The 19,094-nt window shown below is 38.8% G+C and overlaps 1 protein-coding gene across 6 annotated transcripts in view; it reads right to left on the minus strand.

Moving 5' to 3' along the window:
• Nucleotides 1-696: 696 nt before the first annotated feature.
• Nucleotides 697-19,094, minus strand: part of mical2a (microtubule associated monooxygenase, calponin and LIM domain containing 2a) — a 41,873-nt gene continuing 23,475 nt past the window's right edge. The window contains exons 12-24 of one of the 6 annotated variants that reach the window (XM_042488420.1): nt 17,349-17,496; nt 15,642-15,841; nt 14,121-14,224; nt 13,838-13,906; nt 13,614-13,748; nt 13,149-13,253; nt 11,174-11,428; nt 9,541-9,648; nt 6,238-6,418; nt 6,041-6,117; nt 5,861-5,957; nt 3,970-4,015; nt 697-860 (exon numbers count right to left, since the gene is read on the minus strand). In XM_042488420.1, coding sequence (XP_042344354.1) covers nt 3,972-4,015; nt 5,861-5,957; nt 6,041-6,117; nt 6,238-6,418; nt 9,541-9,648; nt 11,174-11,428; nt 13,149-13,253; nt 13,614-13,748; nt 13,838-13,906; nt 14,121-14,224; nt 15,642-15,841; nt 17,349-17,496 — 1,523 coding nt within the window. In that variant the 3' untranslated portion in view covers nt 697-860; nt 3,970-3,971. Of the gene's footprint in view, nt 861-1,009; nt 4,044-4,079; nt 5,958-6,040; nt 6,118-6,237; nt 6,419-9,540; nt 9,649-11,173; nt 11,429-13,148; nt 13,254-13,613; nt 13,749-13,837; nt 13,907-14,120; nt 14,225-15,641; nt 15,842-17,348; nt 17,497-19,094 lie in introns of those variants that run through there. The other 5 variants (XM_042488344.1, XM_042488498.1, XM_042488188.1 and 2 more) reach the window with 5 other exon arrangements.

Genomic DNA, 19,094 nt, shown 5'->3' on the forward strand with positions numbered 1-19,094 from the left:
ATTCTGATCCAGGTGATAATTCTCTGCAGGCTCATTCAGTGAAGACTTGCTTATTTTTTTTTCATTGTCGTTTGATGTCGTTTGTTATCATGACGTTTTGATTATTGCTGCTTTAAAGATTGGAGGTCAATATCTGCTCACTGAAAGAGATGTGAGGGCATTCATGAGTTAAGTTGTGCCTTCATGAATCTTGGGACAGAAACCATCAAAGGTTCTGCACGGCTACCTGCAGGTCTGTTGAAGTCTAGTGTACTCTCTGTGGATGTAACTGTGAACCTCTTCTTTAGTCAGGTACCTTACCAAAGTACAGTGGCCTTGATATATTTATTCATTTTTTAATTATTTTATTTTGTGAATTAAGAGGCAAGTTTTTAGTTGTGTTGGTCAAGCTCGGCCAGAAAGACTTTTCTGTGCAATCTTTTCTGTTAAAGATTAAACTGCCAAAAAAAATTTAAAAAAAAAAAATTTGAAGAAACAGAAACCAGTCTGATAAACAGGCAAACTGTGTTCAGTAACAGATGTCAGCTCTGAGTTACTTTTTTGTAGAATGGCATAGAAGATTATAGGAAATAAATCTGACCCATCTTAAAATCATTCAATATATTAAAGTATTTTGTAATTTCCAAACAAAGTCAGACATCAGTTAACAACACATACATACATACATACATAACAATACATACAAGAAAAAGGCAATCCAGCTCAAACACACACACACACACACACACACACAACATTTCTAACACACTTTCAAGGAGTCAACATTAATTATTAACAATTTTATACACCAGCTTCATCAAAAATTAATCTTAACTCTCAGTCCTCTGTGGGTGAAGTAACAGCTCACTTTACGGCAGATTCTGAATGAAAAACAAGAAATAAACACTGTAAATCTGTGCATCACTGCAGACATGCACACTCCTGACCAAGAGCACAGCTTTTGTTTAAACATTAAAGGGGGAAACATATGAAATTGGGGGCGTCCTTCGCCAAAAATAATTAATAATAATAATGATAATAACTTTATTTATATAGCACCTTAAAAAACACAGTTTACAATAAACCCCAGAGTTAATAAAACAATCGAAGTTAGTCAATAATGCCAAACAAAGGTCAGACAAGAGTTAAAGCAGAATTAAATAGGAGATTCGAGGCACAAATGTAATTGAAATATACAGTAACAAAAAAGGCAGAGGACACAGAACACTGATAATAATATTTAGAAGAAAAAGTAGAAGAAGAAGAAGAAGACGGGCAGAATAGAAGATAAGTAAAAAGATAAAGTACAAGCTGAATTTAAAAGACAAAAATTAAAAGACAGATTTTGAGCCCATAATTACCTGCTTCACTCTTTATGCAGCAATTTGTGCATATTCTGCATCAATTCATAGTATAAGTATCTTATATTACATATTGAGGAAGACATATCATATATAAGAAGTTATTTTCCAAGCTCATTCAGATCATTTTATGCATATCTTTGAATTGTTCAGGATGTCTAAGATGTAACATTTAATACTAAAAGTATTGTGAATTCATGAAAATGTTAAGAGCATATAAGAAGAGAAACTTATTCAGGCAGATGATTCTAAAATCATCATTAAAAACAGATTGGTCTTTAGATTTAATTGGATAAATAGACAAATATCTTTTTGTGGAGCCAGTCTCCTAACTATATAAAATGATGTTTTGGCCTCAACATTTGCTTCGAGATTTTCAAATGTAGAGTATACAAGGACATATTGTAACATTCACATTTTGTGATCATACAACAAGCGTTCAAAGGCTAAAAACCTCTTAAGTATTGCCAAAAGAGTTAGATTTTATGTTGCAAATTGAGGGACAAGAAGAGCAGAGGAACAAAAGAGATGTATCGGTATATCTGTAAGTGTCGAGCTGACAAAGGAACAACACAGCGTAGAGGAGATCATTCATTAGTGAAGGTATGTGTCAGTTTGCTGTAGAGTGTCAAAGAGTAGAGCTAAATGAGCATTTTGGTGAATAAACAGGAGCTTCTGGTTTACATTTTGCTTTCCGCTAAACATTACAGGCAAAAATGATTGAAAATATGCACCCAGGTGTCTTCACCTTTGACTTGAACAACATTGAGGAGATGAATGGAATAACTTCTGTATTTATTACAGTTCACTGGCACAGTCATCCACTGTGATGGATTTGGTGTTTACATATCTCTACACCTTTTATTATTATCATTATTTACAGTAACAATAGAGGGAGCAGAAGTCACAATAGAAATATTAAATGGTGGACATCGTCTTTTCAAAAGTGTAATTAACCTTCAATATTTACTCTCAAAGCAAAGAGAGTGCAGAAGTTTCAACAGAATATAAGCTGGTTTTGTGGAGTCAAGGACTTTTTAAGAGTCATGTATCACAGCAAATGTCTCAAGTCAATGGAAGTTCAGTCCTCTAAGTGCATCCCTGAACAGTTTCTTACAACACGCAGATACTTTTCCATTTAAGTTTCTTAAGAGAAGAAAGAAAAATGCCACTAATGTGTTGTAGAAACCAGGTATTTATCATTCTGTTGTGCAGAGAAATAATAAAGTTATAGAGGCCAATGCACATACTGAAAGAGAACGTCTCTCTAAATGGTGCCATAATCATCCTCTGTATGGAAACATTAAGTGGTCCGTTGCTGTTATTGTCAGATCATCCTGAAAATGTGACTGCACAAATAAAAGAATTCTTAACCTTTATTCATCCGGGCTGTTGTGAAAGAGACCAATGCTCTCTTTTTCTCTGTTACAAGGTGAGATTGACAGCACAGCCAACAACATTAGTTTGTTTTTATTTAATGTTCAGGGTCTTAGAAGAGAACGCCACCGAGTCAGCCTGATACTCCTACAACGCTGACGGAGTCACGATGAAGAGAAGGGATCAGCATCGAAGCAGCAGAACCAGAGATACAGTCTTTTTTTATTCCACACGTTCTCCTTCCTTGGCCAAAACCTGATGCCTATATTACCCACAATACATCTTGACCGCCGACAGTTTGGAGATTTAGGTTTGTGAAATACTTAAAGTGGCTAGGCCAGTAGCCTCAGCAGCCTCAGATGAGTGCAAACTACAGAGGTCTGATAAGTTCACTTTTTTTCACAGACCCGGTGTCACACCTCCGCACTAAGAGCTGCATTTTGAGCATAGTCTAAAGGTTTAATGCAACTAGCTTCACATATAAAGTAGTAGACAAAGTAAGTTCTTCTCAAGACCTGTAAATAGACTTTAATGTGTGAAATCAGTTGAGCCCTCTTTTAAAACTCATCTTTGGCTCTTTTGACATCATTACATCATCATTCAACATTATATTGGTAAACTGTTGAATCTGACAGCTGAATATTGACGCTGGAAACAGAAGCTGACAAAATCTCCCCAGTTGCAGCACTTTAAGGACCCCTCATTCATGGTGGCTTTAAGCCTCAAAGTGTATTATTGAACTTGAAATCATAGTTTCTTTAAGTGCTTATTGGAAGGTCTCTGAGAAATGAAAATTTGAACGTCTACAAAACCATGTCAGTGTGCAGCTCCATCTGCTGAGGAAGGTCAGCTGCAAAACATCTACTGAATGTACCTGTGTTGGTTCATACGTATAGAACAAGTCAGTCAATTGGTATTTCATGCTGAATTTGATTTGAAAAGTTGAGAAGAAAATTGTGAAAGCGCAAAAGAGTCTGGAATAAAACATTTTACCTTCCTTTCATATTGATACTTTCATAACAATGAAGCTGAACTGCAATTTCATTCCATTCACTAAATAACTAACAAAATAGCTCTTTAACCAGGCGTAGTTAGTACCAGTTCATTCCATAGTTTAGTGTCACTTCAAACATTTTTAATCAATTCAGCGATGTTAAGTCATTTCAGACACTTTGGGTCAGTTATTTATCATAAGTATCTACAGCCACATCGCAGTTATGACACATGACCACGTGACCATGCAGGTGATCACCTTTAAAACCATCCAGCTGGCTCACACACTTCATAAAAGGCTTCAGCTGAGCGAGAGGAAAAGAGAAAAATGATCTAAAACACAGAGAGCATACAGACACAAATAACAGCTGTGAGCGCAAAAGTAGAAAATGTTTATGAAAACAAAGCAAAATACTGACATTCATAATGAAGATGATGTTGGCACCATTACACATGTTACAGTGTCCATGATCGTCACTTGTCACACAGATGTAAGAAATTAATGTTACACAAGTCCAGTCAGTGTGTATGAGTACAGGTCTTTGGCATTTTAACACACTGTAAACCAGCTCATACGACATGCAGCAGATTCAGTAATTCAACATGAAAAATTAGTTATCTGACAACAAAACAAACACCATCTTGCATGTCCAGCACATCATGCTGTAAACACCTACACAAAATAATGCCTAAAGTCTTTGCACAAATATGTAATAAAGAAAAACACTCTGAAAGTCTCTAAAGTTCTTCATGAGCATCATTAGATCGTGTATCTGAATAGAAGGCAACTATGTGGCTTCCAGTCAAAGAGGCCTGCAGCTGATCTTCCAACAACATGCTTAAAAATTACAGCAAGAGTGGCGAGCACATTCAAACACATCACAGCATGCTCACCAGCTTCTATTGTCTACAGTAAATCAGAAAATAGTCCATCAGTCTAATATTTAAAACATAATTATATGTAATGTTACTCAGGAGGAGGTTAAAAACTGAAGGGGTGGTGCGTCTCATTTTGCCTTCCTGGTTTTTCTGAGAGTCAACAGTAGATGGCAGCAAAGTAGAACTAAATACTGAGAGGAAAACTCACCAGACCAGAGAGATTCTTTGGCGTTATTTATACCAATAAAAACTGCTTGTGAAAGTAAACTAAATGGTATAAAAAGATAATAAGCAAATTGTTTATGTGTGTAAAACACACATACTTGCATATAAATATATATAAGAAGAAAAAAACATATGGCAGGAGCACAGCATAGTCAAAGAAAACCTGTCTGTGTTCAGCGTTAACGCGAGAAAAGTCTTTTATAGTGTGACAGTTTACTGCTGCGTCGACGAGGCAGTTCCCAAAAATAAAGTGCATCAAGTTAGTCAGTCATAACCTGAGTTAAGAAATTTTAACTACAGGATCTATTTTCAAGACAGTTTGTAAAAGGTTGAGTTCTACAGCAACGATGATTTCAGCAGTCTCAAGCCTTTAATGCACTGACTGTGGCCTGTTTTATCTGCATTCAATTATTTAAAATCTATTTAACTTATTAACTAACCCTACAAATAATCAAACCCACTGCAAAAATATTTGGTGTAGCTTTCATTACTCCCCTGTAGTAAATTGAAAAAAGTTGCGTGCGCAACCTACAGTGTCTCTTCTTTGGCTGATGCACATGTATATCCACGACACTGACAGCAGTATCATCGTAAAAGGCAAGTAAACAGTACAAAGGTGCTTGTGCACAGCTACAAATGATATTATGATGAGAACAGTCCTGCTAATGTGCGCCTCAGCCACATTTAATGGCATTTGGAGTCATGTTCAAATATTAACAGCTGGGGTCTGCTGAGTGTTTAGATGAGCCTGTGTCCTATTTGCTCCTGCAGCCACAGCAGCAGAGGCTGCAGAGAGCTGGGCCCATCAGGCACAGCCTCTGTGTACATCTGCACCAGCACCTCTTGCAAAACAAGCAGCAGGGGCAAGCTCATGCTCAGTAGCTCATACAGGAATGCATAATCCTGGGCATTGTCCCTCAGGTGGCCGGCGAGGGCCTGTGCTGTACTACGCACATGGTGGGACAGATACCAGGGGGCGTTACACACAGCACGAGTCACACTAAGGGGCCAGCTCAGGTGTTTCCTCATGAACGAGCTGAAGGTACCTGCTGAGGAATGACTCTGCAGGTCTTCCGTGCTGCTGGACTCGGAGCTCTGTCCATCACTAGCACATTGCTCCTGAACTTCAGCTCCATAACGGTTCTAAGAGAGAGGAAAGAGTTAGAGATCCTACAGTAATTATTGTCAGAATAAGATGGATACTGTTTGACATGCAAATTACTCACTGAGCGTAGAGATAAATTCCTCCGTAGGTTTGTCCCATTGTTGCGTTGATCAAAATGAAGTTTGCAGTACAATTTCCCTGCAAGATGACCACACACGTCAGAACAAAGAAGCAAATTAAATACTGGAATCTGCTCTGTTTGAAAAAAAAAAAAAGAAAATCCAATACAGACGAGAGCTGATATTCAATGACACATACCACGTTCAGAGTCGAAGGCATGTGCTCCTTGTCGCAGGGCGGAGTTGCAAGTTGAACAGCGAAAACATTCCCTGTGGAAGAACAGACCCTCTGCACAGACCCTCTCCACCATATAAACACGCCTCTCGCATGAATGACACTTGTCACCTGATGGTAGGAACGCCCTTCTTACTGAGCCGCCCTGAAACAGAATACGGGCAGAATTATGATGAAAAAAAGTGAGGAAGGCTCCTAATGTCACACACCCTGCCATGACCAATTTTTAAACATCACTAATCTCTTTCTATTCAATTATTATTTCCCAATACTTATTATTTTTACAACTAGCAGTATATCTACATACTACTTCTATATTTAAAGTAGCACATTTAGTGGGATTCAGTGACATCTACCTGTGAGGATGCAGACTACAACCAGCAAAAACGTCTCCTGATTAGATTTTTTTAGGTGTTGATTGTTTAGTAGGTTTTTTCCATGAGCTAAATTATCTGCAGGTCTCTACCTCCCAAAAACAAATCTGTCGTCTCTCTCGTCACAGAGGGGCTAACTACTGTTACTGACACAAAAATGCGACTGACCCTATCTAGACCTTGTGTTTGATTCGTCCGTTCTGGGCCACTGTACAAACACGGTGGACTCCATGGACGAGGACCTGCTACCGATGCAGATATAAACGGCTCATTCTAAAGTAACAAAACCACAATTCTTACTTATTTCGAGGTGATTATACTCAATATATTATATTCCATTTCTGCACATATATCCCCCTAAATCCTAAATACTTCACCTTTAAATGCTTTCAACATTAACGTAATATCACTGAAACAGTTATCAGACACATTCACGAATTTAACACCTATTGCTGGCTTTTAACGTTTTACAAAATGCAAACTATTTTTAACCATTTAATGAACAAAAACAATTCCTCAAAATATTCATTCATAAGAATGCCTCTGTGAATATTTGATATTTTGAATCTAGTTTTATCTCACCACTATTGTTTAATTTTACTCAAGTTGAGTTTCAATTTAAAGTCTACTTGCTAGTTTTTTAAAGCTAGAAAGTAGAGCTTAAGTTAAGATTTTGGTTTTCTAGATCAAGAATAAACTTTTGTGTTATTTTGTCAGGTCACATAACGTTTTGCTAGAAATTTAAACTGTGTTGAGTTAGTTACTCTCTGAGGTGTTGGCATGCTCAATAAAAACACGGGTAGTATTACATGCAGGAAGAGTGAAGCGGAGTGTAAGATGAGGAACACACAATCATTTTAATGAATGCTTTCCTTGTCAATGTCACATCCTGAATGTCCGATTGCTCAAATATCATCTTTGGGATATTGTGAGGGAAAGTTGCGGTGAGAACTGTATGGCACTCTGTGTCACCTTAAAGCCTACAGCCTCATTTGCAACTGTTCACTAACATTCACCCAAGAGGAAAAGACAATTAAGGAAAACAAGCTGAATCATTTTAGAGTGGAGATAATCACAAGGTTATATGGATAAACAGAAAGTTTACCATGTCTAAACAGTATCCCCATTTGCCCTCTAGGAATCAAATGTGATTCAAACATTGTGTACCAGGAGTTGTTCCTTTGTATTAAACATGTGTAAGGCCTACTATAACATCTGGCTGTTAAGTTGGAGCAGGCTGTTTGGGATGGGTGGGGCAGAGAAACCCACAAAGTGCCACCACAAAAAAACACACTTCTCGTCTGTGAGGATTGCTGCTAATTAAAAGCACAAGGGGCAGAAACAGCAGTTAAAAGCAGAGCTTTCATGCAAAGCAGCAGTCCTTTAGCATAAATCTGTCTATTTTAATTAAGCAGATACATGACAACAATGTAAATCTTAGGCTATGATGCTTTTTCTTTTAAGCTTTTTTAGAACAGGCCCTCTGTGAGCTGCCTTTGGGATGAATATGATACAGTATATCCAGCCTTCACTACTGTAACAAACACAATATCACAAACATGAACTCTTTTTTTCATGAGGTACACCTAATGCTGGTAAATTTCATTCTGTTATACTGACTGACAGGTGTTACAGCAGCCGATATGCAAAACATGTTCACAAACAGCTGCTTATTTATACATCAGCAGTTCTGGAGAAACATTATTCAGTTGGGGTTGTGTTTCTGGTCACCCGATGAACTCAAGTCCAATATTCACTCTCTTTTAGCTCAGTATTTGGCAAATGGCAACCTCCAGGGCTAAAAAATAAATGAAAGAAGCCAATATGCACGTGCCAAACACTGCAGTTCCTTGGAGGGCCACTTGAGGCTGGCTCAAATAGCAAGTTGATCCCCACAGAAACCCATGTTAAAATGCCCAACTTTACAGAAGAAATTAACGTGTTTACAGCTTGGTACTAAATACGATTCTGGTCTCTATAACCAATTTCAACATTGATGACAATTGTAGGGGGCCGAATTCTTATATACCTCATCCATCCATATGTTATAAAGGTTTAAAGTTCTGCAGAATTAAGGGCGGGCCACTTTGACTGACTGGCTGTCTGCAAGGCGTCACCAGTCAGATCCATATATATCTCATCAATATATGGTCACTTCAGGCTCCAAAAATCCAAGGTGGTGTTAGCCAAAATATCAAACTCAAGGCTTTAAATCAGGAGTCCACAAACCATAAATATCACATGTGCTACATGATGTAGATTATTTCATAGTCTTTGGTTTTTGGTCTCTACCCACTCCTGAGGGAAATATCTGTCTCTTAAGATGCTAAATGCTCCACTATGTTCACCAGCAAGTTGATGACTTTGTTTGTCTGCTGTTTGGTGCTGAGCAGGTAGTACACAGTGGATTTTTTACAGCTTTTTAACTGAAAATAGCTGCCTGTTGCGGCTAGACTTTAAGTGATGCTATAAGTGGGTTGAGAGCGAACCATTCCAGTGAAGTTGTGGTCCAGACGGCCAAACAATGAGCTGAAACTCCCTAAAATGCTCAGTGAAAACGAGGGGAGCTGCAGATTCAGGTGATAATGCTGTGTAGGTTTATCATTATGAGCTACCCCTTTCATATCACCACATTGTTTTCACAATGCATTCTAAAAATAATATTATATCCGCTTTCACGTCCAATGAAAAAAGGCATTGAAATGTAATGACAGATATACATAGGTGCAGGAAATTCTAAGTGTAAAAAGTAATCTATGGTGTACCAAACAGGAGATGCAAGAGAAAACTGGCTGCATGCAGCAATTGTAATCCCAAACATGACGTGTTTTCACATGCAAATAAACACATTGTGAAGGGAAGGTAGACGTCACACACCGAGCTTGAGACCAACCTTTAGTGCAGCAGAGCTGTCTGCTGAGAACAACCCACTCAGGTGAACAGCCTTTTCCTTTATACTCTTTGCTTGAAACTCTCTAGCCTGTTGGGTCTGAGCTTTTTTCTGTGTGGTGACACAGAGCACAGGAACAAAGGAAAAGCTGTCAGTCTGGCCTCCTCAGCACTTTGAGACACATTCTCCCACCAACAAATGTGGAGCTTTCTGCGTGTGGACATAATGAGGTAGACTAATAACCATTTAATAAGCACTACACGGTTAAATGATGAAAGGCCTCTCTGTTCTACTTTCCCAATAAGAAGCAGGATTTGACAGCAAAGTGTGTATTGTCGTGAGGAGGACAATAACGCCGCTGTGTGGAACGAAGGCTGCCTTATTACATTAATTTCACACCCCACTTGATGTGGTTACTCATACTGTACAAGAGCAGAAGGCTGAGACAGACACAAAGACCTGGCACAGAAATCAGAGACAAGAATGTCGGTTTGACCAAAAAAAAAAAACCCAAAAAAGTCTATGTTAATAACTCACTATTATGTAGGCTTAACCTCTAATGCTTAAGGGAGTCAAAGTACAATAATTAAAAGGATTATCATTAAATATAAGATTATTTTAAAAGAATGCTATGTTCAAAGTAGTTTTATGTACACACACAGATATCCGCCTCTTTTAACCTAACCCTACCGACGATTATATTTCCTGAAATATCCCTAATATCCCTAAATTCTCAAAACAGGTGAAACTGCATTTGATGCTATAACATCTCGCAAATCACCATTTTTATACATTAAAAACATCTCCCACACACTTTCAAAGACAAAATTTCAAAACTTTTACATGACTTTTCAACGACCGGTACTAAAACAAAAACTCTTGACCTACTTGCCCGGCGTTTTATCAGACATATCAGATTCAAACTCTGTTCAAACATATTTTCAGCTAGCTGGCACACATGGAGAGAGAGATAAATATTAGGAGAAAATGAAGAAACACTGTCACATACCTACGAATACCAGAGCGCCGTTACACCGACAGCTACAGACAATATGGTAGGTTATCTATGGAAGATTACTGCAACTATTCTATTTAACACAACAAAAGTCCATAACTTTTCCAAAAGTTTCAGTGATTTTTACTAATTCCCTGACTCCCAGGCCTGGAAAAAGTGAACATGAAATTCCATGACTTTCATGTTTGACCGTGGGAACCTTGCTCAGTTCTACACTGAATAACTTGATCAGGTGAATAGTTTTGCAGTGTAAATCTGAGCCGCCGCAGGTCGGCTTTTGGCAAATCTGAATAATCAAAATAGCTTATTTGCTGCTGCCCAGCTCTGGCCAGCTCTTTCCACACGGACTCAGACTGACCAATAATCCGTCTGTGTGCCTGTCTCAGCTCATGACCAGCTCTGTAGGCCTGCTCTTGCCATTTTCGTCAGGCTGGATAATTTAGGGGCTGACTTCACCAACTGACTACACATTACACAAGCCTAAATGTATAATCAGGGTGTAATATATAATCAACGTTCACTCTGGGGCCTTTTTGGGTATCAGAACATGCACAAGGGTTTGAGAAAGAAGACAAAGAAGAAAACAGAAGCTAGAGATATGAAGGAGGAGATAGTGATCACCTCACAGACGTGTTCATCCACCTCCCTGAGGCGCTGGAGGACTCTCTGCATGAAATGGATTGCTGAGTGGCAGGAAGGAGTAGAAGCAGGGGGGTCTGCGCTCTCCGGCTGAGGTTGGGGCTTCGCCTCAGCGTGTGTTTGATCAACATGTCTGAGCTTCACTACAGAAAATGGATGCTGGGACTGAGGCTGGGGTTTGGGCAGAGTCTTTGGAGGCACTAAGTGCGCTGCTGCTTTTCTTATGCTCATTTCAAACTGAAAGGAATAATATAAAGTAGTGCACATGTGAGCGGTGGTTTCACTCCTCATCAACCAACCAAACTGTTAAGCTTGAATTTATTTATCCTATTTCATTCACAAAGAGGCTGCAGATCATTTAAAGAACCATACAGGTGGTTTTATACGTTTCAGCTCATTAACTTCAAATCACAAGTTCTTTACAACACTGCCAAACATTTTCAAAGCATAGCGCAAGTTTTTCGAGGCGTTAGTCACGCCAGCACGGCATGAAAATCAACTTGAATAGGTAATCCATTACAATGATGTCTGCTTTATGTTTTGCCAGAGTTATGTAATCATCACATGGTATTACAATTGCACGAAGGCTGTTTTTAAAACTGTCTTCTAGGGCCAGTCTGACATCTGACAGCAGCAAGTCAGCAGCCAACAGCTAAATGAGAGAAACTGTTAAATTCACATAATCCTTTTTCTGACACTTATGTTTGCTTTTTGTTTGTTTTGGGGGTATGATTTTCCAAAAGCTAATTAGCTCATGAATACACTCTGACTTCAGCAACTGTAAAGCTCTTGATAGTAAGATGTTTTTTGTCTGGTTTGTTAAAATTAATGGGCAAAATATATAAGTATTTTTTGTATGAGTTTCTTATTACTGGACATAGTTAAGTCTATACAAAAAATGCAAAAAAAATCTGTGTTTTTCCGACGCTGCTTGTTGCGGAGAGGCTGCTAACTGTGGTTGCCGATGCAAAAATGTCAATGGCCCTATTTAGAGCCAGAGTTCGGTTTGTCTGTTTTGGGCTACTGTGGAAACATAGTGATTTAACAGGACATGTAAATATAAACGGCTCATTCTGAGGTAACAAAAAACACAACAATTCTTATTTTCAGGTGGTTACACACTTAAGAAAACATACCTATTAGATTCTATTCAATTTCTGACAATTTGTCCCTCTAAATCCTGCACACTTAAACTTCAAGCTGTGAATTTAGGATTCAGTAAGATTTCCACTGACAAATTGCAAGTGCATATTTTTCATCCATTTTAATTCATAAAGGAATCATCACCATTGTTTGAATATGTTACCAGTAAAATCTTATCCATTAAAAACTTTCATGTCATCTTTTTTCAAAATTTAATGTGAATTATTTTGAGTTTTTAAAAATTAAAATCTAAACTGCTGTCTAAACATAAGGCATGACTTCACCTCTAAAGGGGCAGCGGTGACATAAACTGCAAACTGAGGGAAGTCAGAAATCAAAATATTAATGTAAAAGACTTGCAGCATAGTTTTCATTGTTTACAGGACTGATGTATAACTGTGTATTCTTATTTGTGATTTGTCTTTGGGGCATTCGTTGTAGTTTGACCTAGATTCTAGTTTTATGTTTAATTGTAATGACACATGAAGGAGTCACATCCAGTCCGTTTCTGATGTGAAATGACGGTCTAAATCTGCCAGGAGTTTGTAAAACCACCAGTGTGGCTATTTAAATATCCAAAAACATCTAAAAAGAATAATAACTTATATTTTAGGTATTTTATATCATTTGAGCTTAACACATAGGTGGTGTATGCTTTGACTGACTACCATACATATGTCTTGGGACAGCAGCACAGAATTAGCATGCAAATAACCTTCTACTAATATGAAGCTTTACAGACTGTCACTAACTGTAAAGACTGTTTAAATGCTTTTGGGTACTGTTTAACTGACGTCTGACGGCTCCAGACTACCTGAATCTCAGGAGGAGGTCTAGGTGGGACCGGAGGCCTGAATTTAATGTGCACACTCTCAGCCAGTTCAAGAGTTTTCAGCGGGAAGGACGACTCACAGTCTGACTGAGATTTTACAGAAAGGTTAGGAAGACAGTTAATTAAAAGGCACAGGAGCAGAAAAGGCTGAAAAGATCAAATGCTGGAAACAACAGACAACAGAAGACTTCATAGCATTAGCAAAAGGAAAGTTTTGTCAGATTAAAACCACAGACCACAGTCAGAGCTCCAGCTCACAAAAAGGGAAATTTAAAACATATTTATGAGCCATGAAAAAGAAGGCAAACAGCCATTTTAACTATGTGCAGGAAGGAAAGATGTACAAAGCAATTGTCTGTAGATAAATACATAAATACAGTATATACTTACTTAGAGCCTTAAAGTGCGATAGTGTGAACCGTAGTCTAATAACAGTAAGATTCTTACCTGTGTTTTCCGCATGGTGTAGCTCGGTGTGCTCTCAAACTTGGCCAGCAACTGAGTAGCCATTGAGCGCACTTTGTTTTCCTTGGGCTCTCGGTCCTCTCGCACTGCTGAGCCATTACTCGACACATTGGTGGCCTACAGAGAGACAGACATGACCCTACTATGTCAACAGACTTTTTAATATAGTTATTACATTTGAAATTATAGGTAGTGTAACAACGAACCTCCTCCAAATAACAGAATTTTCGCCTCCTTTTGTAGATGGGATCTGTACCGTCTGACTTCTTTTCATCCTGAAAGTGGATGAAAGTGGAGCAAAAAAAAAGACTGAATGTCCAACAGCCAAAAAAAGAGGAGTTTCCAGCCAAACGCGGCTGGAGAAAATCTCATATGGCTGTTGAATACAGTATATTGGCATTTATAACTCATTTAATTGACATGCTGTATGTATATAAAATAAAACCCACGTGAAATGGAAAAAAAAGAAGAATATCAGATTTAAGTTACCTTTGGTACCCGTTTTCTGGGTAGTGCAAGATTGAGCACATTATTATTACTTCTGACGTCCTTAGATGGATAATCTTCATTGTTTTCATCCACTCCTCTGGGTCCTGAAGTAATACACATGGCTGCATTAGAGTTTTCATAGTTTTCACAGTGCACAGACACAAATGTCAGATAATATCAATAATTAATGACCATACAGATGAGTAAAGTTATATGAGTGGTCTGGAAAAAAAAAGTGACTGTATTTGTGTAGAAAAATGTTCCACTAAAATAAATAAAGCCTTATTAAATCACTCAGCTGCATGTCAGAGAAAGGTAAATGGTTGACATTAAATAAAACAACATTTTATAGGTAAGCATTAAATATCTCCACAGTAGAGACAGGCAGCTGTCTTTATGCTGTCAAAACTCTCAGACTACGCAGCTCTGGTACACATTCCTCTCGTGCCACAATAGTGGACTAACAGGACGGCACTACACACACATTTTTACAGAAAACCAAATGAAATTTAATACATTCTTTCTCAGAGGAATTCATGTTTTTTTGTGGTTGTTTGTACATTTTTTAATCATACAATACAGCGAAGAAGATGAAGACCAGAAACAATGAAGAAGACAAAAAATGTTTATTAACAGCAGACATCATCAGTGTCTATTGAAGACAGAAACAGAATACAGCAGAGGAAAGAAAATTCAAGTCCAGTCGAGCAGAGCTGAGTCGAATATTAAGTAAAGTAGAATCAAATCGATTAGGAGTCGAATTGAGGGTAGAAAAGTACATTTGAGTTGTAGCTAGTCAAGTCGAATAGAGAAGAGCAGCGTAAAGTGAAGTACAATAGAAAAAGGTCGAGTCATGTCAGGTAGAGTATTGGGGAGTGCAGAGTAGAATAGAGTAGATCACATTGAAGTGCAGTGAAGTATAGTAATGTAAAGTAGAGCAGAGTGGAGTAAAGAATTGTAATGTTAGAGTTAAGAAGAGTAGAATTATTTAAATTAGGGAAAAGCAAAGTAAAAAAGAATACATTAGAGTAGAATGGACTAATGTAGAGTCATGCAGAGTAGAACAGAGTACAGAAGAGTTGTGTAAAGTGAAATAGAGTAGAGCACAGTAGAGGACAGTGAAGTAGAGTAATATAAAGTAAAGCAAAGTAGAATGGAGTAGTGTAGAGCAGAGAAGTGTAGTGCAATGTAGAGTTGACTAAAGCAGGGTAGAGTAGAGTAGAGTAGAGTAGAGTAGAACAGAGTGAAGTAATGTAGATTAGAAAAGAGTATGGTGGTGTACATCAGAATAGAATAGCGTAAAGCACAGTAGAGCAGAGTAAAGTAGAGTAGAGCAGAGCAGAGCGGAGTAGAGTAGAGTAGGGTAGAGAAGAGTAAAATAGAGTGGAGTAGAATAGGGTAGAGTAGAGTAGAGTACTGTAGATTAGAAAGAGAAGGGTGGTATGCAGCAGAATAGAATAGTGTAAAGCACAGTAGAGCAGAGCAGAGTACAGTAGAGTACAGTACAGCAGAACAAAGTACCTGAGGCAGGTAGAGGTGTGCCTCGGAACAGCTCGTAGAACTTGGACAGGTAGGTGATCATCCTGGTTTTATCCAGCTCCTGGTCGACACTCAGCTCCTTCGCAGATGTGAATGATCGGATTCCAAATTCACGCTCACTGATGTCAAAAGCCAGCTGGAGATTTGCTGAGTGGTCTTCCTCGTTTAACGAGTCAAAATCTCTGATGGAAAAAGACAGTAATGGTGGCTTGAGTAGGAGGAAGGTAATAAAAAGAGATTCAGAGTATGTATGTCATGGCAAAGCAGCTGGGAAAATTATACAGTGACTGTCAGCCTACAGTAAGGTTTCAGTTTTCATTGTGAAACCATTTACTTCTGTCTGTTTCTGGTTTCCCATGATCTCTCTACAACGCATGCACACAGACATTTTCATTCCACATTGTTTCTTAAGTGCAGACTTTCCAGTATCCCAACCATTTAAGATGCCCCGAATAAAGACAGTAGGGTTTGTTACAGAGATTCTTAAAAGGATTATTTCCTGACTTTGATTTCGTGTTGGTGTCCCTTGATTGATACTGAGCAGTGTAAGATAATACGCACACTGATATGCAAACAGTTATCGTCAGCACAATGGAATGACTTTACACAAGAACGTATCTTATTCAACCACTTTTCACTGCTGCAGAAGAACTTGTTTCTCATATTGCAGGAGAAAATAGCAGCACATTACCTCTTATGGGAGGAAAAAAAACAACAGCTGTAACGTCTCTGCCTACACTGACAGTGTGCAGACACCATGAGAAATAATGTAAAGAAGGGGGCAGTAACCTAGCAGCAGCACACACAAACTTTGGTGTTATTATGTCAGTACAGAGGCTCGCTCTTTCTTCCTTTTCTTCGAACCTGTTCAACCCTCTGCAGTCGGCTCTGCTGACAGGCATGCATATGGAGGAGGGAAGGGGGAAAAATGCCAGTAGTTCCTGGAAACTTACAGGACCACATGAAATCGTAGTGGCATGTGGCAGGGTATGAAGGCAGTAATTAAAGAGTGAGAGGATATAATTAGATTTGTAAATGTACTAATCTACAGTTGCATTGGCTAATTCCATGCTGTGCAAGGCAGTCTAACCATAAAAAGTGGAAACTAAGGTACAGTTTGTTTTTTTAAGGAGGATTTTGTCCTTTAAGTGGATACTAAAGTACACAAAGTCCCGCATGAGTTGTTTTTCTTCACAACTCTAGATCAACAGACAGGAAGGACTGTTGTTTACACTTAAATAGTATTTAATAATCGTATTTGTTGAGGATCCACTCTAATACAGATGACGGATTTATTTCAATTGAGCTGATTATCTCACTGACAAAATGCCCTTGGTAAAACTGTGTGAAATGTACACAGTGTACACTCTAAAAACCCCCTCTGTTTGCACACTATGGTATCAGCTAACTTTACGTAAAGAACAGCTATGTATGAGGTCTTCTTCACGGCTATATGCAAACTAAAAAGGGCTGCATGTTTTAAAAGTTGTGAGGAGGTGGAGAACACACAGATCACAGAGCTGCTCTCATACCAGGCATATTTAACACATACATATCAAATGAATTTCCTCACTCGTTACAGTGAATGCATGTGTGCATGAAATACTATAAAGACATAACATAACAAGGCTGTTTAAGATGCAAAGATACAAAGCTGCAGGCTGATATTATCTGATGTGTGTTACTTACATCAGCTGAGGTTTGAACCTATGGATGAGGGCGCAGAGGGCGATGCCACTTCTCCAAGAAGACGTCAAGTCTGTAATCATCACATTCCTGTAGCCCTCGGTCTGTTTCTGGCACCAGGTAAGAAGCCTCGCCGGTCTGATCTCTGACTCTACAAACAGAAACAAGTAAGATCTGTCAATAAAACATTGCAATTCCGCAAATAACGTCTTGCATTTATATAGGCTGTGTTAGAAAATCTCCCTGTTAGACTCAGGAAGTTTAGGCTGAAGAGGGCCAACACATGGTGTGTCAGTAAATAAGGTCACAAATGGTACTGAGGTATGTGCTCATCTTTGTTGTTTTTGTCTGGACATGTACATCCTTGCTGCCTTTGATGAGTGCCTTAAGTTACATCAGTTGAATCAGCTCAGCATGTAGAGCTTCCTTGCTGTTAGTTCCCTGTGCAAACACGATCCCATTTTGAACTATGCAGCACTATAATTAAAAGAGCTCTCTATGACATTCAGAGAGTCTGATTCAGGTTGTTTGCACACAGTTCTCAACATGATAGTGGCTGAGTCAGAATATAGGCGCTACGCTTCCACAGTGACGCTGTCCTGATGATTGCAGTAACCACCAGGTGCAGCATCACTGTACAGAGCCATTTCACAAAACCTTTCATCTGCCCGGCCCCGCTGGTCGCTTGTTTTTGTGGGTTTCCATCCTACAATCCCCCTACTATGGGAAAATAAGCAGTATACCGCTGCAGCTTAATGGGCTGTCTTAATATGAGCACCATTTGAATTCCTGAAATCGTCATGCCCTCTCCTCACACCGCTACTTTGGTCCACATCGCAGGTATCCCAGCTGCATGCTCTCTGCAGAAAATCAGTCACTTCCCATACAAAAAGAAAGGGACTGAATTTTGTCACCAGTCCTATCGTGCACAGTGAGGCTGCGCCGTGAGCACAGTGCATAGCTGATGCAGTAAGCTAGCCAGTGGGATATACACATAGGGCTTCATATGCACTATCATGCACCTGCAGCCAGACCACTTTACTGCAACAATGAACAGAGGAGCTGAGGTGCTCAGTAGCCTGATTGGTAGAGTGGGCGCCCCATGTACAGAAGCTAAGTCCTCGCCGCAGCGACCGTGGGTTCGATTCCAAACTTGGCACTTTGCTGCATATCACCTCCTCTTTCTCCCCCTTTCATGCTTAGACTGTCCTATCTAATAAAGTAAAAAGCCCAAAAAATAATCTTAAAAAAAAAAAAATAGTAGCTCAGATTACAACACATACAGAGAGGGAGCATGACTGCATTCTCTGCTCAGGACGCCATCACTCCACTATATCTTCACATTGTAAATCCTTGTTTGCTGCTATATCAATGTTCTGCATGTTGCATGCAGAATATTTAAATGTTATAAATGAGGATTAGTGTTAATGTTTTGCCACAAATACATTTTATCAGGTTACCCACATACTGTTTGCACTTCAAAAAATATTTCTTGGAGAATAAAAAACAGGTTATTTTAAACGGGGACATAAAGAAATGTAACTTTGAGAGTGAGATAATTGACTGTTCAAAGTTCTGTGTTGTTCATATGAGGATCTTTTCAAAGTAACATAGTGGAAACCCTTAACAATCACTGAGATAACTACTCAAAATAATCTAAAGAACTAGGTCAGCATCACATCATTGCTTTGAAGTATAGATCCTCTCATGACAACAACACAAGAATCTGTCGATTCCAGTTGGACTTGC

The sequence above is a fragment of the Plectropomus leopardus genome, chromosome 1 (assembly GCF_008729295.1).
Source record: "Plectropomus leopardus isolate mb chromosome 1, YSFRI_Pleo_2.0, whole genome shotgun sequence".
In the NCBI taxonomy this organism is placed as follows: domain Eukaryota; kingdom Metazoa; phylum Chordata; class Actinopteri; order Perciformes; family Serranidae; genus Plectropomus; species Plectropomus leopardus.